Genomic DNA, 23,964 nt, shown 5'->3' with positions numbered 1-23,964 from the left:
CACGAGTCCAGGTCTGTCTTGTGAGAAAACCCCAAAAGCCACCTGCAGGCAGCCGCTTGGAAGGAATGGGTTTCTTTGGTGCAGAGGCTTCCCTGGCTATCTATGAGTAAGAGAACCCTTTCTGCCGTCCACACTCACTACAACCAGCAAATTCCCCATCCTCAAAAATAGAGGTCACTCAGGAGGCTGGTACCCCACTATAACCTGCCCGGGAAAATAATGCACATGACCAGCATTTGCTCACAAATGCAGAAAGAACCTATGCAGTCTCTAAGTTGGTTTCTCATTCTCTGTTTGCCCCAATGGATGGGGCAAAAAGATTCATAATTATTCTGCTTAGGGGCTTCCCTGGTGGCGCAGTGGTTGAGAATCTGCCTGCCAGTGCAGGGGACACGGGTTCGAGCCCTGGTCTGGGAAGATCCCACATGCTGCGGAGCAACTGGGCCCGTGAGCCACAACTACTGAGCCTGCGCGTCTGGAGCCTGTGCTCTGCAACAACAGAGGCCGCGATGGTGAGAGACCCGCGCACCGCGATGAAGAGTGGCCCCCGCTCGCCGCAACTAGAGAAAGCCCTCACACAGAAACGAAGACCCAACACAGCAAAAATAAATAAATAAATTTATTAAAAAAAATAATTATTCTGCTTAATAAGAGCTTGTACTTCAAGAAGCTCCTAGTCTTTGGGGAAGAAAAAGATTTCTGACTTTTTTGCTTGGGTCATGCCCAAAACACTCCAATGAAGTTAAACAGAAATGCTGAAAAAATCGTGCTCAGTAAGCTGACTGCTGACAACACAGTCCTTCAAGCAACAGGCAGTGAGGGAACATGGAAGAAATCACAGCCCGCACCAGCCCTTCTACGAGGGGCATGCCCTCTGTTCACAAGCATCAGTGTGAGCCCCAGGGTTACACAAGGTCACAAGGAAGCCAGAGCATGATCATCAGAACCATGGTTCCACATCACCTGGAAAACTGCCAGACCATGGTCTTCATCCTTTGACTCTTTACCTGGAACTCTTGGTACCTACTTCTTCTAGCTCCTTGCTTCTCAAAGTGTGGTCCATGGACCAGCATCACTGGCATCACCGGGGAGCTCGTCAGAAATTCACTCCAGACCTGCTGCCTAAGATCTGCTTTTAACGAGGTCCCCAGGTAACTGGTCTACACATTAAAGTTGGAGGAGCCCTTGTAAACTGACTCAGCGGTTCTGACTTGCTCTGTTCCAGGTGGAGAAGGAGGATGTTGGCTGAGAGAGTTGTTCTCTTCCCACATTTAATTCTTGTTTTCTCCATACTTTCTATTTTCTTTTCACCATCTGCTTCTAATCATTTTTTAAAAAATTCCCCGAACACCTATGAAATGAGTCTTGATCCATTCTAACACAGAGGCAGCCAGGGAGAATAACAGATTTCCGGGTTAAGGAGAAGGGAAAAGGGGCCCAGTGCGCATCAGATCCCTACTAGGAAGTTGGTATTCTTCCCATTGTCATCTGAGGAAGCGCAGAGACCCAGGTGAAGCACTTGCCTGAGACCCCGTGGCTGACCACAGATCAGATCAGCCCAGCCCAGCCCTCACCACCCAAGCGGGAAGTGTATACTTCACGTGGGTCACAAATATGAGTTGAAAAGGAATCTCTCCACCCAGTACTAGCAAGAGCATCGGGGGCGGGGGGGGCTTTACATTCTAAAAGGCAATTCTGTGATATGTCTCAAACCTTAAAATGTCCTCCCTCCCGACCCAGCAATTGTATCTCCATCCTCTATACTGCCACCTTTTACACAGTTTCAAGCCACAGAGAAGAAAATAGAAAACATCAGATGCAGGTTTGTAACACTCCTGAAATGATCAACTCAGGGTGAACCATCCAACTTTCTCAATTCTAATACCGCTCCACTCCCCCCACTGTTATGGCCTATGGAAACATGTATGTGCATGCAGATATGTGTGTGCAAGTGTGTGTGCGTGTGTGTGAATGCTCCAAAAGAACCCTGGAGAGAGAGACCATGTTCTATGGCATTCTTGAAACTCAGGTTTTAATCAATGTAAGTGCAAAATGAAACAGTCAGTTTGACTTCACCCCAGTTATTTGTTTCCACTTGGCTTGTGACATTTGATTTGTGTGACCAATGTCCTATGAAGACTCTGTGTTCTATTGTAGCAGAAATCTGCACTGTTCAATATGGTAGCCACTAGCCACATGTGGTTGTTTACATTTAAACTTTAATTAAAATTAAAGTAAAAATTCCTCAGTGGCACTCATTACATTTCAAGTTCTCAATAGTCATATGTGGTTAGTGGCCACCATATTGGACAATGCAGATATGGCACATGTCCAACATCACAGAACATTCTACTGGAGAGCAAAGCTCTACACTGTTAGGGTTTGTAGTGTCCAGATGAAACTGACATTTCCCAACCTCCCTTAAAATATGGATGGTCAATGAGTTGTTAGTAGAAGTCATTGGAGACTCTTTAAAAGGGCCTCAGATCAGATGGCAAGAGCATTTCGCCCTTCCCCCTTCTTCCTGCATGGAAAGAAGACACAGTGGTTGGAACTCAGCAGCCATCTTGGGACCAAGAGGAAAGGTACTCCTGGTGCTGGGTACCCACGGTCCCCTTTCCTTCCCTTCTCTCTCTCTCTCTCACTACCTTGGTGATCTCATCAAATCTCATGGCTTTAAACACTATCTTCTCATGACTCCCAAATGTATACTTATAACCCAGACCACTACTCAAACTGCAGACTCATATATACACATCTCCACTTCACCATCTAATAGGCCCCTCAAACTCACTGTGTCTAAAACTGAACTCCAGATCTTCCTCTTAAAGCCTGGTCTACCTGCAAACTTTTTGTTGAGCTTTAATAAAAGTATTCAGTCATATAACCACCAGCGCAATCTTGCTAGAATATTTTCATCACCCCCAAAACTTCCCTCATGACTCTTTGCAGCCAATCATGGACGCCACCACCCAACCCCACCCCTGGCCTCTGGAAACCTCTGATCTGCTTTCTGTCTTTTGAGCTGGTCTTTTCCATAGAATCATAGTAGCAGCCTTTTGAGTCTGGCTTTCTTCACTTAGCATAATGCTTTAGAGATTCGCCCACGTTATCGTGCATATCTGCAGTTCATTCTTTGTTATTGCTGAGTAGTATTCCATTGCACAACCTTTCCAAAATCTGCTTACCTATTCTGCTATTGGGCATTTTAAAAGGAAAAAGGAAGCTGCACAGCAGTGAGCCACAGCATGCTGCTGTTTGTGTAAAACACAGCTTTGTGTATTCATCGACAAGCTCTTGGAAGACACACAAGAAACTGGAACCACAGATGCCTTTGGGAGAGAAATGGGGTGCTGAGAGATGTTCTTTCTTTCTATAACTTTTAGTACAGTTTTAAAAAAATATTTAACTATGTGCATATATTACCAATTTTTAAAAAATGTTTTAAGATGACCTCCTACATCTAAGGTCTGTATCCCCTTTTGTATCCAAACCTTACAACTTTTTTTTTTGGCTATTTATTTGATTTATCAGGATGATTAAGAGATTTTATCAAGAGATTTAGCATTTTACTTTCGAGATAAAGAAGAAAACTTTGCTGTTTTCCTTTCTTCTCTTCCTCACACAGAGGTCTTCTTTACTCCAACTTAATCTTCCTTCCTTAACTGTTTCTTAAACAAGAAAATAAAAGCCTCCAGCACCTCTGAAAATTGGCATTCGATGGATCCAAACACTTTGCAAACTCACAGTCTATCATGTGACTGAAGCTGGCCCTAAGGCATTTTTTCGGATGTGAAAATGGAAAAAAAACCTACAACATCTGGGCAGAGCCCACGGCGTAACCTCCGAGACCGCCCGGTGGCCAGTGTGCTGCCCTCCCTTTGCCAGGCCAGGCCCTGCAGTAGCTTAAGGTTCCAATTCCCTTGAAGAATCCTCCAGCAACATAAGAGAACAGCCTCCTGAACATCTGCAGCTACTCAGAGAAGCCAACGGTGCTTTTATATACCCTCGTCTAGTGTGGAGTAGGTTTTTTTTTTTCCTTTTTACATTAATCCTGTTGTTGGCTCCCTTGACAATGTCTGACACGTGATTTCGCTCACCAGAGGTTTTCCGGAGGCCTCTGCAGGGGATCATGGATCCTCACAGTTGGGAGTGAGGCAGCTGACCCCGTGCTCAGCCTCGCCTGGGCTTCTGCACTGTCCCTGTATAGGCTCAAAGCTGTCGCCCGCTTTCCCCACTCCTGAAGAGGCTCTCGCTTGGCCGTCACACATAAGCACCTGACCTCACAAAGGGCTGGCTCTCTCAAGGGGCTGTGCAGGACTTGAAGATGGAGCACAGTTACCATCCAGGTAAATACAGAGACCAGAAAACGATGGAGTGATGAGGGAACACGGCCATGCATCCAAAACCCTCCGCTCCATGACCTCCCAGCCGGAGGTCCAAGAGTGGTTAGAGGTCCCTGATCAGACGCTCCTGGTGACCCCACACTCCAGCCGACCCAGTGAGTCACTTCAGCGCAGTTGGGTCTTGCAAGCATTTGTTTCATGCCTATCATTCTGAAAGCGGGAGTCAGGCAGCATGGAACAAGCTTTGAGCAGGCAGGAAGCTGATGGCAGCCTCCCCAGGGCCAAGGACATCGGCTGGCTGAGGATGTTTAAGACCTGGTGACTGACTGAGCCTTGAAACACAGATAACCCTTCAGCAGGCAAGAGGGGGAAGGCACAGCCAATCAAAGCAGAATGTGTCCAGGCCCTAGGGCTTTCCAGACGGGGTTCATGGCATGGATTCCCACGGCACGTGGGCAGGGTTCTATAAAAGGATCCATACAGTTGGACAGTTACTCCGCAGTCAATACCCATTTATTCCTTCTGATTGCATCAGAGAAAAAGTTCAGTGTGGTGCCAGCATGTCTTTAATACTTCCCCAGCACTCTGTAACTTCCCCTTCTAACACACAGGAAGAGCGGGCTGCTTCTTCAGGGACTTCAGCAAAAAATGAAGCCCAGTTAGAATTCAACAACACTGTTGTGTCTTCAGTGTATTTTTGTTTACAGTTACTTTCTCTTTTGGCAGGCAATAATTGGTGTTCCACTTACACGAGTGTACAAAGTTTCTGCTTTAAATTATTTTCAGGCAAAAGGACGATTGAAAGAAAAAAATAGGAAATAAAATACCGCAGATGGTGCACGTTTGAGACCAAAAAATGCAAAAACCATGCAGGTGGTACGTGGTTGCACAAGTATATGACAAAACCTGGGCCTCTGGTAACTCAAGTGCCAGAGGTGCTGGGTGAGCACAAGAACTAAGACTGGGAAGCACGAGGGACACGTTCCAGGAGTAAAGGGGTCAGTCCACCTTGACAAGAGCCCAGGGCACATGCGATGTGATGCAGAAATGCGGCTGGACAGGTAAACTGAGGCCAAGTTGTGGAGAGCCCTGAGGCTGAGGGGAGGTGTGTGGGCTTTCACCTGTGACCGTGGGGACCCACAGAGGTTTCTAGGCCGCTTCACCAGTAGAAGGGGGCCCATCCCCCAAACTGGGGCTTGTGTACTCTGAGGGAGAGAGGCCAAGGAAGCAGCGAAAACTGCCTCAGCTCTGCTGACCAAGTGAGGCCTTGAGAGTGGACCCACACCCCCAGGAGGATGCAGTGTATCACAAAATTAGGTACACCTTGGAGGCCCCACCAGGGCTGTGAAAGGAACAAGATGGGACAACGCAGCCAGCCTGGAAGGCAGGTGTCAGCCAGAGCAGTCTTCTATGATAGAGATACTTACCACCATATATGGAATGAAAACTTCGGGGGAAAAGGAAGAAGGCAAAAAAAGATTGGAATGGGCTTAAAGAAAAAAAGGAAAAAAATACCTAAAGATAGCCTAAACAAAACACACCCAGCGCCTAGCGCCTGCCTCCTTGCCTGCGTGCCACATGGCGTGTGATAAGCGAGAACGCTTTTCTCTCTCTTCCTTCACTGTCTATAAGGCCCAGCGCCAGCCCCATCGAGAAGGCTGCGCTGTGCTCTCACGCCCTGCCGCCCTGAGGAGCAGCTCCCAGCCCCCGGCCCCACTCCAGGAGGTGGCCAGGCTGCCACTCCAGGCCCGCAGCATTGCCGTCTGCCTCGGCCACACAAGGGCCACTGCCTTCACAGCTGTTTTCCCACAACTGGAGAAACCACAGGCCAGGCCAGCTGGGCCACATCGCGAACAGCCAGCCGGCCCATTAGCATTCACCTTCACTGGCTCCCTCTGCCAGTCCCCAGGGTCCTCTGCTATGACACAGACAATGCCTGGTAGAAAAAAACTTCCCACACGACTATAAATTATCATCCACCTTGAGCGTCTCCTGAACCATAAAGGCATCAGAGGCTTGTGACTTCCTGATGGATCCCACCACCCCGGTCTCCTTGCATGAGAAAATGGCCAAGCAATAACTATATCCAAATTTTTCTAGGTCCAAGAAGCCCTGCTAAAGCCCTGCTCTCTTGCTCCTCCCTAAAATGACCCAAATAATCCCATAACGGTGTGTGCTTGCTCTCTGCTTCTGAGCCCTGCCTTCATCCTCCAAATTCTTCTGACCCCCATCCAATGTCTCTCCTTGTCAGCAGTGTTTTGATTGATGGGAGAAGTGCCGCTTGTGGGATGGAAGGATATCGGTCAGGGTGACCCTTCCAACTGGATGCCCAGCTAAATGTGAATTTCAGATAAACGACAAATAAATTTTTTAAAAATTCTTTTAGGATAAGTAAATGCACTATTTAGGACATACTTATACTAAAAAAGAAATTGATTTGTTGTTTACCTGAAAATTCAGCTTTAACTGGAAATCTAATATTTTTATTTGCTAAGTCTGGCAACCCTAGATATTAGGACATTGCAGGACCAACAGCCTGGGGCAGCTCTGCTCTTCCCCAGTTAATCCTCAGAAGCCACCACAGAAACAGCCCTGCCTCCGGCCTGCACCTCATTATCGCTGTTTTCTGAGTGTATTTTGCAAAGCCCTGCAGGCTCTGTGTGGCCCTATCTCACAGCCAAGACCCCTGGTAGCTACATGGGAAGGGGTAACCTCTCAGTCAAAGCAAGAAGTCGCAAGAGCCCAGAAAGAAAGTATTTGTGGAAGAGACCAGCATAAAGAAACCCAAGGGAAGGGCTTTCCTGGTGGCACAGTGGTTAAGAATCCGCCTGCCAATGCAGGGGACATGGGTTCAAGCCCTCGTCCGGGAAGATCCCACATGCTGCGGAGCAACTAAGCCCGTGCGCCACAACTACTGAGTCTGCACTCTAGAGCTCAAGAGCCACAACTACTGAGCCCTCATGCTACAACTACTGAAGCCCGTGCTCCTAGAGCCCGTGCTCTGCAACAAGAGAAGCCGCCACAATGAGAAGCCCACGCACTGCAACGAAGAGTAGCCCCCGCTCGCCGCAACCAGAGAAAGCCCGCGTGCAGTAACAAAGACACAACACAGCCAAAATTAAAATAAATTAATTTTTTAAAAAAAGAGAAAAGAAACCCAAGGGAGGACGCTCCACCTCCAGGAAGTGTGGAGACGCCAAGTGCAGGCACTTGAAGGCCTGGCAGTGTTTGACATGACGGCCTCATACCCCCAAGGGTGCTCACGAGCCAACATCATCTAAGACCCAGAGAGGTGGGTGGCTTGTTGGCTTAACAGGAGCACGAATTGCTTTATAAATGGCTTTCACTGCCGAGGCCTGAGGGCAGCTGGTCTGGGCAGGCCCCTGCATGCATCCTGGCAGAAGACAGAGCCCAGCCCCACTGAAAAGCATCGCAGGGGCATGGACTCAGGCTCTGGGCCAAAGTGCCATGGATGTGTGGGGCATTTCTCTATCTACAACCCAGAAGCATGCAGAAACAGCTGTTATTCTCCTGCTCTGGCACTAACAACACAATAATAGAAGGACACTTCATCTCCAATCCGCAGTCTATTTTTGCTCTCATCCAAAAAGCCACTGGTTATTAATAATGGTTGAACTACATGTAATCATTTTTGTAAGTCAAGAATGTTAGAATATTGGCAATTACGTATGGTCCAACCGAATAATAATGCTGAGTGCCTGCTGTGTGGCAGACTCCGTGCAAGGTCCTTTAAGTATATCCATCATGTAATGTTTAATTCTACAACCACCTTTTAAGGTAACTAGTTTAGAGATGCGGAAACTAAGACACAGAGAAGTCAAAATTCTCATCCAACTGGACACAAACCGGGTCTGTGTGACTCCAAAACCCACATTCATCTTACCCATCATGTGGCTTGGGTCATGGGGGTCCTTCCACCTCCTTTGCTGTCTCTGCCTGGGGGTAGTGGCTGGTTGTTCCTGCAGCAGTGGGCACCAGACTCCCAACCTGACAGGACCTGCCTACACAGGGGCCTCTCTGTAACTAATTGAAGCCTGGCCTCCTGAATTAGCAGCAAAGTGTATTTAACAAATAATTTCAGTAGAAGAAAAACATTTTGAAAGTTTATTTAATTGAGGGGGAAAGGGACCATAAAATGCACTCCTAAAATAAACAGGAAGTAATCAAGGGAGAACAACCAAACCAGTCGTAAAACACCTTAACCTTGACTATGAGCTAATATGTAGTGAATCACCGAGAAAGGAAGGTATCAGGCACAGTGTGATCCAGCACCACTGCTGACTCAGAGGCATGTGCTTCTGTGTCTCTCCTCTGAGAAGACTACTGAGCCTCACAGAGGGGAGAGGACAAAAAACATCCCAAAAGAACAAGGCAAGGCCAGAGAGCACTGCTGGTCTCCTGGCCCACCATCACCCCCCTCAGAGGCTAAGACCAGCACAGTAAGATCAATAAAGAGCTGCCCAACTCCAACTTTAAAAGAAGAAACGCATGTTCTCCTCCTTGTAAAATAAAATTTTGAAAGTCAGAGCATACGTAATGCACAATAAAAGTTTCCACCAGTTCCAAATGGACATCTGTAGAGATCAAAGTTTGAGGATAAAAAGAACTGACCTTCACATGGGCCACGTAATGATGACACGTCGCCTCCAAATGGACCAGCTGCAGCTTCTCTGAGACCTGACCCACGGACTCTCCCAGCAACACAAAGTAGACCCTGGGCAACTGGCTCTTTTCTTTTTTGGCCATATCAGCCGTCAGAACGTAATTCAGGCCTGCCAATGAATAAGGTCAAAACATCAGCGAGGATAGACACAGTGACAAGGCCCCCTCCAGACCCCCTCAGAGGATCACAAGCACCCTTCAGACAATACCTAGCCCCCTGCTGCACAGAGGACTGATGGCAGGCAGCCCCGATCAATACCATCTCAGAGAGAAACATACAGCCAGGCACCCCCAGAATCCAGAGACACCAGGACAGCCCTGTCTTCCTGGGGATGCTCTGGGCATCACACTTCACAGCTCCCCACAATTTAAACCTCACGAGTTATCATCTGAGCCACCAATATACACATCAATGGTTAGCTGTACCCAACACAGTTAGTGTCCTGAAAGGCAGGACAATTACAAGGAATATTACAAGAAGCTGCTGAAACCACCAAGGCTGCGTGGAATACTGACTCCCATAAAGAAATAGGACATATGCCCCACACGAGGGAGGAATCACCCAATAATTCTGACTCGTTGCACAGCTGTTGCGTCGGGCTCTATAACTGCTACATCTACTGGACCGTAGCCATCCGTGGTCCACTGAGCTGGGCACTGTGCAGGCATGGGAGACACATCAAAGAACAACGAGGGCAAACCCCTGCCCTCATGGAGATTTCACTCAGGGAAACACAGGGGCGGCTAAAGCTGACTTCATTCCCAGGCCGCCATACAGTGACCAGTTTTATGGTGCCTATCGGTTCAACAAAACCATGACCACTGTGGGGTCTGTACTGGGGTGCATCCCCAAAAAGGAAACCTCATCACCTTGTGCCTCAAGGTGTAATGCCAGATGGCAGAACCTACTGTGACACAATGTGGGACTTTAAAAAATGGTCACAATAGAGAACACACATTGGATAAATAAACCCAAAGGGTTTCGCCTCCATTATTTCAGAGTCTGTCAGTAAGTATGGGACAATGTGTTTTATTAGGTAAATATGGCTTTGGTATTAACAGACCCATTTCATTGCTCTTCTGTCCCACAGAACCCTGTTTCAGAGGTCAGCCCCTCCATAACACTTTTTTACGTAACACTATCTCTTAGTTGCTTTGTGGATTCAGGGGAACGTGGTATTTTTAAAGTGAGAGAAAAGGAGCTTCTGTCCCTAAAATGACCAGATGAGACTGCTGAGCAGTGGGAAAGCGGATGACCCAGCCCCTGCCCTGGCTCCACACACCAGCCTCCTAGAAGCTGGGCTCTTGCACCAAAAAAAAATCAGCCTAATGCCTCCTGGCATTTAAGTATGTGAAGCTGGGGCCATGGGGATGGCTCTGGCTTTTAATAACATCAAAGGGATCAGCCACTAGGGGAGGTACGAAGGAGGAAAGTGACCTGGATTGGCATTCTGTAGCTGCCACAGGGTATATTTTTGATGCATTTAATGGTTTTCCTAGGCCTCTGCCATCTCAGGGACCTTGCCAGGCCAAGCTGGCAGATTCCTGGTCAGCAAGGGCAGGTTTGCCCCAGCTTGTTTATTTCAGCAAACAGCTGATTTCCAAGGCAAGGCTAGATCACCAGGAGGTACCTGCAACCTGGATGATCCCAGGAGATATTTTTAGGAAGAGAAGAAACCACACGGGAAAGTACTTCGACAGAGAAAACACGGGAACCTGTACAAGATTTACATACCTGCTCTGATGGCGACAGTGCAGGAAATGGGGTAGTCTCGTAGAATGTCAAACCTTTTGGGCGAGCCTAGGGACCATCTAGATCAAGACCCTCATTTTTCAGATGAGGAACTGATGGCGCAAGAGGGAACAAGACTTGCTGCAGGCCAGAGAGCGGAATCTGGAACTCTGCTCATCTCCACTGTTGGGCTATTCCTACCATACTGGTTCTTGGTGCATTTTTTATATTATCAGACAAAAAACTCACATTCTTGGAATGCACAGACAGCAGAATCAAATGAGTATAGAGATCTGGAGCTGAACTTTGGCTAATTTACTTTCTCCTAATCACAATTTCCCTAAGCAACAGCCAAACAATAAGAAAGAATATGTACAACATAAATGAAGTGAGTTTCCAAGTTCCATTTAGCAGGATCAGGACTGGAGATGGGTGTTGCTGGAAGATGAGCCAGAACACCCTGGTACGGTAACCAATGTGGTGGCAGCGGCTGCTGAGTGGGGTTCCCGCTACAGCCCCCCACCTGGCCGTCCTCCCAGGTGAAAGAGCTACGGCCGCCCTCCCCTGGGTGGGCATGAAGGGTGACCAAGGAGAGAACAGAGGGTTTGAACCATCTCGTCAGCAATGAATGGCTGAGCCCAGAGAAAGCCTGGGTGGAAATGAACACAGGAAGACAGAGCAGATAGCATCAGCGCCCCACCCACATCCTCTTGGCTTTTACCATTTCCCTGCTGTCCAGCCCAACTTCCAGCTGCCGGCACCTGCATTCCCTTTCCCAAGGGCTTTGGTGGGCATGGCACCCACCCATGGGCATGGCAGGCCAGGAGCGCCAAGGACTAAAGCCCCTGGGGCAGCCCTCAGGAAAGCATGACCCCAGCTCCCTGGTCCTTTGGGTGGGGTAACCGTGAGGTGTGTTCCACACTGGCTCCCAGACTTCCCCAGCAGGATTCTGCTCCCGCCACCCTGTTACAGTGGTAACTTGTTCAATAACACACCTTCTATCCAGCTGCTGTGATGGTTTCTAGTCAACTTGACTAAGCCACGGTATCCAGATATTTGGTCAAACACCCATCAGGATGCTACGATGAAGGTATTTTTTAGATGGGATTGACATTTAAATCAGCAGACTTTGAATAAAGCAGATTACCCTCCAGAATGCAGGTGGGCCTCGCCCCATCAGTTGAGGGCCTTAAAACAAAAAGACCAAGGTTCCCCCAAAAAAGAAGGAGTGCTGCTTCCAGACTGCCTCTGAGCTATAATATCCATATACACACACCCGCTTGGTTCTGTTTCTCTGGTGAACCCTGACTAATATAGCTGCCTTCCCTTCCTATCTCATGGTCCTGCTTTCCTACTGGTGTTTCCTGGGATCCCCTCCTGAATCAACAATGTGCACTCAAATCCTTGACACAGGCTCTACTTCTGCAAGAATCTGCATTAAAATGGGGCAAGTCCAGAAAACAGAATGAATTTGACCCTCCATATGTGCCAAGAACTGTGCAGATACTTTACAAACAAACATCAAGCTTAGTTCTCCAAAACCCCATCTCACTGCAGAATTGTTGGCCCAACAGATTCTTCTTGCAACTCAAGGGAGGGGAGAAACAGCTGAGTTACTAATGCCAAGCTGAGGACCACAACTGCTGCTCTGCTATGGGCAGAGGGTACACATGCCAACACGCTCACCTACCAGATATTTCTAAAACAAGAAAGCGTACAATCAGACAGACCAAATTACCCAATTCACCAAGTGCAATCATTTTGGAAACATTTCCCCTTTTGAACTGCCTACTCAGTGCTTCTCCTTGATTTAAAATTTATTTTGGCATTTTAAATTACACAAAAAGAAGTCAGCACCTTAGCAAAATCTCTCTTCTAGAACAAAACCAGAGACCCAAGATGGGAAACCCAGCCTGAGTGAGGAGGTAGCTGCCGGAGTGGCAAGAAGTGTGGACCACCCTAAATCCCTGAGCTCGCTGCTAACAGTTTTGATCAGCCCCCACCCCAAGTGTGTCTAAAAGGGAGCCCCGCCTAAGAAGCAGAGGAGATGCCAGAGAAGCAGCCTGACAGCCCCTTGGCTCGGCGGCCCACCCCGTGGGAGCGTGGGAGCAACAGGCTGGTGGAGTTGCTATCGGCCGCCCCCAGCCCAGTCAGCTGGGGCCGGGGAGGTGCTGGTTCTGATTAGGGCCTGCTCCAACAGCGCACTTCACATCCTCAGCTCTCCTTCTGGCAGCTTGTGTCCCTGCCGTGTTGAATGATGTCATCTTGATGGAAAAGCTGATCAGCCCAGAGTCATGCTTCCAGCCTCCTCCTTTCCCTGCCCCCCAGCTGGTTCCCCAGGGCCCCCCACACCGGCCCGGGCCAGCATCGAGCCAGCTGTCTTGCATCAGCACGGCTCTGGTCGCTCCCAGAGAGTTTTGATTCATTCCCATTCTCCATCAGAACATGATTTCAGCTGTGAAATTCTACCAATAAATCCTCCTTCGACCTACTCTGAGCTTCCCTCGGAGTTTTCCAGGAGAGGGGAAAAAAGGCTATTTCCACTTACCTAACTTTTCTCGCCCTCCCCCAAAGGAATGAGGTGGTAATTAGAATAGGTTCCCCCCCTCCTCATAGAACATGGATTTGCCTCATTATCCCATCTCCATGCTTCTCGAGAGACCAGAAGGAGCTCAGGGAATGTTCTCTGTGTACAAATGCTCTCTGGAGTAGAAACGCACCCCTAGGACCAGAGGAAGGGTCTGGGGAAAGCTTGCTGGTGTCAGACTTATTTCTGCCACTGGCTTGCATGACCTTGGTGCCATTTCTCAGGACCTGGGCTCTACTGCTTGTCCAGGGGTAGGGCAGGCCCCCTGTTCACTCACAGCTTCGCCAGGCTATACGAGAGCCACGGCAACATGAGGGAGCTGGGTCACAGCACAGAACACAACCACTTAGGGCTCAGCCCTGCCTGGTGTCTATTTAGTGCTCCGGGGAGAGTCCAGAATCGCCAGCTTGAGTCTCAGCCTCCAACGACTGACAAGTGCATTTAGGTTTCAGCCTGATCGGCAAGTAGGTACAGGCCCAGCCCGCGGGTAAGGGGCAGAGGCCTCTCAGGCGTGGCTTTCACCTGCCTTGCTTATGGCAGCCAGGAGGCTCCCAGGAGCCACACGCTGCTCCCCAGGCCAAGAATGAAGATTAATAAGACTTGAGATGAGCCGAACTCTTGTTTTAAATGGCTTGATGAAATCCGTTATAAATGTGTTCCGGGGGCTGAGTTGGGCACGGTGTCTGCACACCAGGACGGAGCACAGGGCTGGCCACACACGCTCCATGGGGGCAAGGACCTTGCCTGACCTGTTCCATGCTCTGTGCCCAACACTGGGCACAGAGTCTGGCACCTTTCAGAACCTAATAACTATCTGTTGATTGAATGAGCCAAAGTCCCTCGGCTGGGACTCTGCAAACCTCACTTCTGCCTTGCCAGTGGCTCTCTGTGAGGCCCTGCAGAGATGGAGAGCTTGAGGGAGGCTACAAGGCTGGAGGAGGGGAAGGGGCTTCCCATGAGCTTAACCCAGCGACATTTTTCCATGGCGGCCACCTCCAACAGCAGTTAATTCTCATTTCATTTTTCCCCCACACCTCAGAGCCAGCCTCACTGCACCCCTCTGAGGTGCCAGCAGCACCAGCCAGTGTCCCCTCCTCTGAGGTTTAGATGCCAGGTCCTCAAGGTCACTTCTCCAAGCTTCTAGGTTCTGATGACCCCAAGGAAGTGGTCCACCACATGTATAACCTTTTCCAAACTTTGTTCCCCTTGACCAGAGGTTCTCAAACCTAAGCCAGCTGCAGGCTTGTTAAAACACATTTTGCGGGCTTCCCTGGTGGTGCAGTGGTTAAGAATCTGCCTGCTAATGCAGGGGACACGGGTTCGAGCCCTGGTCCGGGAAGATCCCACACGCCACAGAGCAACAAAGCCCGTGAGCCACAACTACTGAGCCTGTGCTCTAGAGCCCGCGAGCCACAACCGCTGAAGCCTGCGCGCCTAGAGCCTGTGCTCCACAACAAGAGAAGCCACCGCAATGAGAAACCTGTGCACCGCAACAAAGAGTAGCCCCTGCTCGCCACAACTAGAGAAAGCCCGCACGCAGCAACAAAGACCAAACTCAGCCAATAAATAAATAAATAAATAAATTTATATATATATATATATATAAATTCCTTTAAAACACGTTTTGCTGGACCCCACCCTCAGAGTTTCCGAATCAGGCAGAATTCACATGTCTAACAAGATTCCATGTACTGCTGTGGCGGCCGGTCTGGGAACCGCCTTTGAGATCCCTGGTGCAGACCTAGAAGTGGTGGCTGCTTCCTGCAGTTACTTCCGGGTCCTCCATGACCTGCTTAACTGATTCCAAACGTTAAACGCTCTCTGTTAAAATAACTGGTGTGGTTTCCGTCTTCCTGAATGGACCCTGCCAAGCTGTCACTGGCGCCAAGGCAGAGTCACCCCTGTAAAGAACCTCTGTAGTTCCCACGGCATTGCCAGAAGCCACAGCAGCCCCTCTAGTGGCCTGGGTCATCAGCTGGCCCTGAATGTTCTGTGACCAAGTGGGAGCTTTGGTTTTTTCATTACCAACGCAGAAAATGAAGAGGCAAAAGGAGTCCCTTCTCTGTGTGTATGCTTCAGCCCCATCAGATCCCAAGGGAGAGAAAAAACCAAAGAGATGACTATAACGTCAACCGCTTATGGCCCCCCAAGACATCCCCAGGGTGGTCCCGCAGCTGAAGATGCCAGCAGATATATGCCACTTCTGACAACTGTTCAGAAGTACCTAGCACACAACCGGCGCCTCTTTATTGCACTGCCCAGGCTGTCTTGCCCAAATTCAGCCGTTCTGCTGACAGACTCAGCTCTGGATATGCAGACACTGAGAGGTGCCTGGAACATACCCACTTGTCAAGCACGCCATGCCAAAACCACCACTAACATGCTCTTGTGCAGCTGCCAGCAGTGAGAGCGAGGAAGGCTCGTAACTGGAGTTCCAGCCCTGGAACTCTCTCCCAACGCAGAGGCCTGAGTGATGACACTGAGCTGGCCAGCACTGGCTGCTGGGCCTGGAGGAGAGAGGAGGATGTCTGTGTGCTGAAGGTGCTCCCATCCTTACTGCATATGGAAACGGGGGACCTGATCTTCCCGGTGGTACAGAACCAAGGGGCTGCTTCTATGCTGCACTCCGCCCACATCTGGATCCACCCGGCTACTTTGCCTCCACCTGATTCCTCATCACACCATCATGACTTCCCATCATTCCCTCCTCAAACTCTCTGCGTTCCCCTGCCAGCTTATTTTGCAGCAGATTTCTACATTTCTCCCTTTACTGCGAAGACTGAGATATAGCTCATTTCCCTGAATGGCAGGGGAAGGGACAGAAAATGCCAGGGATAGAAAATTTCCTGCTTTGCCCTACGAATACCCAAAGTCCCCAGTTATCCTCTTCACGCCTGAATCTTAAATAAATGTGGGCAAACATCGCCTTAGACTGTCAAGGGATGTCTAATTTCATCAATGAACCCATGTGGCAGATGGAGGGTAAGGAAGTAACCTGCACTGGGGCAGGTGCTCCTGCTCAAAATTCCACACCCTAAGGTGGACATTAGCCAGGTTGCTGCCCATGAAGGCAATACTGGATGTCATCCGACAGCCTGTCTCTTCCATCATACCCCAGCACTGAAGGGCCATTGCTAGCCTGGACCTTAATTATAATTCTGCCTGGAGGTCAATGAAAGGGGCCCCAATGACTGGGGTCAAGGAAAGAGTCCCCGATGACCAGGGTCAATGAAAGGGGCCCCGGTGACTGGGGTTCCAGAAGGATCCACTTGTGGGGGCAGCATGAGGAGAAACCCACATCTCCTCCTGGCTCAGCCTCTGAACCTACAAATCAGAGTTTGCTCTCCCACTGATCTCATATGCTCTGAAATCACTCTTGTTCAAAACTTGCATCTTGGGGCTTCCCTGGTGGCGCAGTGGTTGAGAATCTGCCTGCCAATGTAGGGGACATGGGTTCGAGCCCTGGTCTGGGAAGATCCCACATGCCACGGAGCAACTGGGCCCGTGAGCCACAATTACTGAGCCTGCGCGTCTGGAGCCTGTGCTCCACAACAAGAGAGGCCGCGATAGTGAGAGGCCCGCGCACCACGATGAAGAGTGGCCCCGCTTGCCACAACTAGACAAAGCCCTTGCAAAGAAACGAAGACCCAACACAGCCATAAATAAATAAATTAATTAATTAATAAAAAATAAAAAAAAAACTTGCATCTTGGTTTCTTCTCCTCTATTCCTGCTCTACCAACTTACCTCCATTTTCACCACCACAGTGAGGTAGTTAATGAGTCTGAAAACTGTGTATGCAGCTTCAGGATCAAAACAGAAACTTCTTCTAATTCCCATTAAAAACTCCGTGAGGACATGGCTGGCCCGTGCAGGCGAACGGTAAATATTTGTCAAATGAACACACACATGAACTATTAATTGCTTGCTTTTCTTAGAGTTGTAGAGTAGTTCTGCTTATTTTTAAACACAACAGAAGTAATCTTCAACTCAACAATTCTTTTAAAATGTTTTTTAATGGAGTTCAACTACATCACAAGTTGGTATTGATAAAGGACACACCATCTAATTAGGCAGAGGATATATGAGTCCCAAGACCATCAGAACATTTTTTTCCTAGAGAATGTGGTGCCTTAAACAATTAGGGAGGTGGTGGGAAATCATTTCTGGAAAGCAATAGTTTGGAAAGCAGTAGTATCATCAGACCAGAATTCAACTCTTGGCTTCACCGAGACCTGTATGATCCAGACCAAGTATCTTTTTCTCACTGGGTTGCACACAAAAAGTTTGTTAGTCTTCTCTCACTAACCAAGTCCCAAGTTCACAGTAAATTTATATTCAGTTTTGAAATTTCTAAGTTCTTTTTTAAAAATTCATATAAAAAGCACAAGGTTTCATTGTTGAGCTTATTCAATCCACCTGAAGGTCAAGAGAAATGCCAATGAAACAGCCTAGAAGGATTAGCATATTGTTAAATAAGGTAGAGCATTCAAGGTGCAGCGGAGAAATGGAATAGTGTGTGCACGTGAACTCTGCATGTCTGGGCGCCCACACACATGCGCTCCAGAGCAGAGCTTCTCAAACTTAAATGTACCAGCATCTTGTGGGGATCTTGCTAAATGCAGTTTCTGGTTCAGAGGTTCAGATCAGGGCTCCGATTCTGCATTTCTAACAAGCTCCCAGGAGATGCTGATACTGCTGGTCCAAGGACTACACAGTGAGTAGGGAGGGTAGACACTCATGACACAAAAATTGTCTAAGAAATTCAATGAGTCCATGTCCTTAATGGTGGTGGTGTTTATTGTTTTGTTTTTTTTTTCATTTTCCTGGAACTCTACTTTCTATTATTCAATCAGTCTTTCAAGTTAAAACAAAAGACCTCTTAATCTGCACAGCTGCTCCAGATTCATTTCCTTCAGGTGACCACACACTTTGAATTCTAATCCACACTGATCCTATCTTATTCCAGGGCTTGGCCCAGTCCCTGGAGCTGGGCCAGCAAGTCGCCCTCTCCCAGTCAGAGAAACGGCAGGGACAGCTGCCACTGGCCAGGGTTCGCCTGCCCCTTCTCCAACATCTGAAGCTAACAAAGCAGCTTCCCCACCTTTTGGAAGCCTGAGCCTTTGTAAAACTCAGCAATCCTAATCCCACCACCCCTCCTCGGTCTCTGATTCCACAGTAAAGAACACAAGCCCCTGACATCTGACTGGTGTTGCAAGCTCAAAGGACAGCCTCCAAAGTCCCACCACTTCTTTTTTCTAACTGCATGGAATGTTCCAGAAGGGCCAGGCTATTCACTGCATTTCCACAAGCCCCACCACCTATCCCACCCGTGGCCCAGTGAGGTTTCAGTCTGGTCCATGGACATTTGGAGAAAGGATGCTTAGAGTCAAATATTATTTGTCTGAGAGCTAGAGGTTGCAATGAATTAGAAAAACAATGGTAAGAAAAGAAGAGGGGGAACCTCAGGGGGAAAGGGCATCTAGCCTGTGGACCTACTGCCTACAAAACCAGCTGGGATGCACAGCGGGAGGGAACCCCAGAAACATCCCTTGGCTGCCCATGACCCCACATGCCCACTCCAGCTAAGATGGCTATGCTGAGCCCTGACTCAGTGGCTCTTTACCTATTTCTCCCGGAACGTGCTTGCCGTGGAAGCTAAAGCAGGCGGTGACGTTCAGGCAGTTCACAGGCTGCTGGCCATCGTGACACTGGGGCGCCGTGATGTTGATGGAGGTGGGGAGGAAGATGGAGACATCCATTGTGATGACGGGTCTCGCCCTACAGGTCAAGAGGAAGGTGACTTAGTCACGGTGAAGAGCAGCACTCAGAACCAAATGAGAACTAAACCAACAGGACAAATCCCAGGGCTTCAGCCCAGCCTCTAATTAAAGTGTGAAATAGCCCAAGAGAGAATGGCCAGGGTGCTCTGCAAATCCTTTTCTCCGGTTTCTCAGCTTATTTCCCAATAAATGAATGGTTATCTTCCCAATAATGAAGGCAAGTTAGTTGTTAACAAAACACATCTATCTGCTTGAAGCCGTAAATGAACCACCAGATGTTGAGAGATTATTTAAAATTTCACCAGTTAAGTTCTGATTTCCATTATATTAGGAAGATAGGAATAGATTTAAGAGGCGTCCCTATAGGGGACGCCGTGACTCAAGAAATAGATACACAAGCAGGAATTCCCCAAAGCATTTACTGCCATTACAAGCATGAACTGCAAAGTCCCATCCAGTGGGTCAAACCTACTCTCTTCATTTACTCCCATCAATTCATTAAGTATTTTTCTAAAAGACCTTGATGAATGGAGTCCCAGCTGGTAACAGCAAAGCACTTTAGAGCTGAAGAAATCAACCTGCCTGGTGGTGGGACCAAGTGAAACCCAATAAACAACCACACTCCTCTCACCGACAGGGATCACCCCCCAGGGCCTGATGGATGGACTCCATCCATCATTGCTGGCCTTCTGGGGACTCCCCGGGGGCGCCCCAACAGAAGCGGAGAGTGAATCACACCATTCTGCTCTTGTTGCAAACATCTGCTGAGGGACCGTTCTCCTAAGCTATGGCTTAACCTTCTCCCCTCCAGGCCTCACAAAAAGACCCTTTTACCTCCAAGGAGCCTCGGCCTTCACGCCACTGGGGTGACATAACAAGATTAAGGGGCATTAGCAGCTTGAGAACAATGACCTCACTTGTGTTCAGTGATCCCACAAAGAGCATCCAGGGGGGACAAGACAGATGGGAACCAGGACCAACACCAACTCTGAGAAAAGAAAGCGTTAAGGAAAACCTCAGAGAAAAAAGGAAGCGAGGAGCTGCATGGCCCAGATGGGGTTAGGGGATTTCACTATTGCCAGCACTGCCTTGAGACATGGGTCAAGAGAGGAACAGCTGTGACAGGTAGAAAGGAACTGCAGGATCCCAGAGCAGATACAGCTGTAGGTCTAATGGAAGTCAGACAACAGCGCTGCCTGGAAGAAATCCAATAGCCGGTTTTCCAACTTCCTTCTGGGTTCATCCTTAGAAAATGCTCGAGTGTTCCTTAGCACCCCGGGCACTTGGGTGTCTTCCTTCTCTGTGTTCCCGGCACTGTGTTCACACCTCACCTCACCTACTAACTAAGGTCACTGTCCATTTCCAAACCCACCCCACCCGCCCTGTAGGCCCTCCGAGGGGGGTGGGAATCCTGGTGAGTTCATCCTGATATTCCCAGGAGAGTAAGTGTTCAAAAACGCTTGTTATATGAACTTACTTACAAAACAGAAATAGAATCACAGATGTAGAAAACAAACTTACGGTTACCAGGGAGGAAAGGGTGGGAGGGATAAATTGGGAGATTGGGATTGACATATACACACTACTACATATAAAATAGATAACTAATAAGGACCTACTGTCTAGCACAGGGAACTCTACTCAATACTCTGTAATGGCCTATATGGGAGAAGAATCTTAAAAAGAGTGGATATATGTATATGTATAACTGATTCACCTTGCTGTACACCTGAAACTAACACAACACTGTAAATCAACTATACTCCAATAAAAATTAAAACAAACAAAAACCTTGTTAAATGGGTGAAACCTCCTCTCAGGCCAAGGGATTGAAAACCACAGGAGGAGCCAAAGTTTCACAAAACAGGGCGTCCACCCTGTGAGAGCCCCAGCTGCCCATGTGTCCTGCCAGTCACTGCACAGAAGCAGCCCAGGCCCTCCTATCACCCCAGGGCCCCCTCGTGGGGAGGACGCCTCCTCTCCTGGCAGAGCCTGGCAGGGGACAGCGAGGTGAGCAGGAAGCAGAAGTGAGTGGTACACACAAAAGGACCTCCATGAGCCATTGTTAAAAAGAAAAAAAAAAAAAACAACAATCCTTTGAAATGACAGACCAGGAACTTCACAAGCACATCTCCAACATCCATCAGATCAGTTCCCTCAAGCCTTTTTGTTTCAACTCCAAGTATTGTTTTTGGACCAGGAAAAGCCCAGAAATCTTTCATAAGCCTCTCTGATCACTTCCTTTGATCTTCAATGGCATTAACACCAGGCGCCTATCACCCTAACACCAGGCCTGCCCTCTTGAGCTAATCCCAGAGAACAAACTTCCTGAGGGCAGAGCTTGGCCAACCCACACCCCTGGGGGGCGGGAGACTGGGTTTCACAGTCTGAGATGAAAGCAAAGGGGCACCCAAAGACAGCACCACAAATGTGCTTGAGACTTTAAAGAAGCTGGTGGCTGGAATACTTTTTTTTTAATTGAAATATAGTTGATTTACAATGTTGTGTGAGTTTCAGGTGTACAGCAAAGGGATTCAGTTACACATATACATATATCTATTCTTTTTCAGATTCTTTTCCCTTATAGATTATTATATGATATTGAGTCTAGTTCCCTGTGCTGTACAGTAGGACCTTGTTGTTTATCTATTTTACATATAGTAGTGTGTATATGTGAATCCCAAACTCCTAATTTATCCCTCCCCCCACCTTTCCCCTTTGGTAACCAGAAATTTGTTTTCTATGTCTGTGATTCTATCTCTGTTATGTAAATAAGTTCATTTGTATCATTATTTTAGATTCCACCTATAAGTGAGATATGGTATTTGTCTTTCTCTGCCTGGCTTACTTCACTTAGTATGATCATCTCTAGGTTTATCCGTGTTGCTGCAAATGGCATTATTTCATTCTTTCTTATAGCTGAGTAATATTCCATTGTATATATATATATATATATATATATATATATATATATATATATATATATACCACATCTTCTTTTTCCATGGAATACTTCTTTCTGATGCTTCTCGGATAGTTCAAATTCTGATATTTGATTTGATCCTGATATTTAACTTCCAGGTAAATAATAAAACCAGTCAGAATACTTTCTGACGTGGTGTTGCTCCAGTGACCCTGGCCTTCTGTGGGGTCGTGTTGCTTGCAGGGCAGAGATGGGGGGGGGGACACATAATGAGCCCGCACCCTGGTGAAGGTGTTAGACCACTAACTGGGATATCCCCAACGCCATCCATTACTCCAGGGAGCTACTTCATGTCTCAACAGGTCAATGCACAGAGCAGAATGAATGAGGGAATGGGTTACGGTGAGCTCAGCACCCCTATGCACCCCTGCAGTGGCTGTCACGGCCTTCCGTGGACCTCCCCGTCCAAGCCGGTGCTCCTGGCCCTGCTCCTAAAGCCTCCCCTCCCCGGGAGTGCTTCCAGGCGTTCTCTTCGATGGACTCTACATCTGGCCCCGTTAGAGTTCACCTCATCCGATTCAACCCTCCATCCCAGGCTGGGGTCTGTGGTCTCCCATCCATGTGTAACTGCCTCGCTTTATGTTTACACCCATGTGTGAGCAAACCCCTGGGGAGGGCTGTCCCTCACATCAGAGGACAGAAGGAAACAAGCCCCTCTGGGTTAGAGCTCACAGCTACAAGCTTATAAAATACAAGAATGATGAAAAAGCAGAACCTATGAGATGTGCCTTTTGTGCCAGAAGCTCCCAGTTTGGAGAGGGCCTGGTTTCCACTAAGAGAAGTGGGGGAACACATTTTATTCAAGGGGAATCCTGAGAAGCCAGGGCACACTGCTCAGAAGAGTGAGGAGAGGGAAAATGACTTCGTGAGGCCACCAGCCAGAGCCCTGGCTTCACAAGTCCAACCGCAACCATCTGGAGCTATGAAAGCTGTTCCACCTGAAAAACTACCAACCCAGAAGAAGGGGTGATAAAGTAGAAATCCAGTCCTGTGGGGAGTAATTAAAGGACTCATCTTACTGAAGTCACCACCCGAGGGACACAGCCACCACCTTCAAATACTGAAGGGCTGTTATATGGAAGATAGGGGACCAAGAAGCAGACTTTGAGGCAGGCAAATTAAACCCAACTGATGTCAGAATTGCTAACATTTATTGAGCACTTAAACCAGGCACTGTTCTAGCTCACTGAGCTCTCATAAGAACTTATGATACCCAGTGAGGTAAGTACTATTATTGCCTTTTTAACAGATGACAATCCTGAAGCAGAGGTTACCAGACTTGCCCAGGAAACTCACCTTGTAAGGGCAGAGTTAGGGTTTGAACCCAGACCACCTGGCCCCAGAGTTTACACTCTTAACCTTAAGGCTATTCTGCCTCTTTAACAATTTAGCATTTGTCGGGGGGTGGGGGGATGTCATATTAAATTTATTCATTTCATTTCCAACATGATTGGCCATGTTAAGCCAACTCTTAGGAAAGAAAGAACTTGAAAGCCAAAGGCCCTTGAGGCTATGTGTCTTGATGAGAAAATATGATCCAAGTCTCTGTCTAGAGCATCCCTAGGGTGTTGTTCATCATCTTTTCTAAATCCTTAGAATATTTATTATCTATACTGTTCATATAGCAGCTATCACATATTTCATTATATAGCTGAGGTTTTATGATGTATTTATGGCTTGCTTTAACTAATCCCCTTGGTGTAGAATGGACAATGCCTGAAATATTATGTTTCCCCACAATTATCTGCCCATTGTGGTGCTCAGTAAATGAGTAGTGGGTGATATTAGAAGTATTATAATCCCTGGAGTAGCAGAGTCATTTCTGACTCAGGAATTTTATGATCATCATC

At 48.0% G+C, this 23,964-nt stretch overlaps 1 protein-coding gene across 5 annotated transcripts in view; it reads right to left on the bottom strand.

Annotated features, from left to right (window-relative positions):
* The window catches only part of ITGA9 (integrin subunit alpha 9), a 354,859-nt gene that overhangs the window by 260,272 nt on the left and 70,623 nt on the right, over positions 1 to 23,964 (bottom strand). For all 5 annotated transcript variants that reach the window (XM_036868321.1, XM_036868322.1, XM_036868324.1 and 2 more), the window contains exons 14-15: positions 18,975 to 19,129; positions 8,979 to 9,139 (exon numbers count right to left, since the gene is read on the bottom strand). In XM_036868321.1, coding sequence (XP_036724216.1) covers positions 8,979 to 9,139; positions 18,975 to 19,129 — 316 coding nt within the window. The remainder of the gene's footprint in view (positions 1 to 8,978; positions 9,140 to 18,974; positions 19,130 to 23,964) is intronic.

The sequence above is a fragment of the Balaenoptera musculus genome, chromosome 11 (genome assembly GCF_009873245.2).
Source record: "Balaenoptera musculus isolate JJ_BM4_2016_0621 chromosome 11, mBalMus1.pri.v3, whole genome shotgun sequence".
Classification (NCBI taxonomy): domain Eukaryota; kingdom Metazoa; phylum Chordata; class Mammalia; order Artiodactyla; family Balaenopteridae; genus Balaenoptera; species Balaenoptera musculus.
This window is presented reverse-complemented; position numbering and strand designations above follow the sequence as displayed.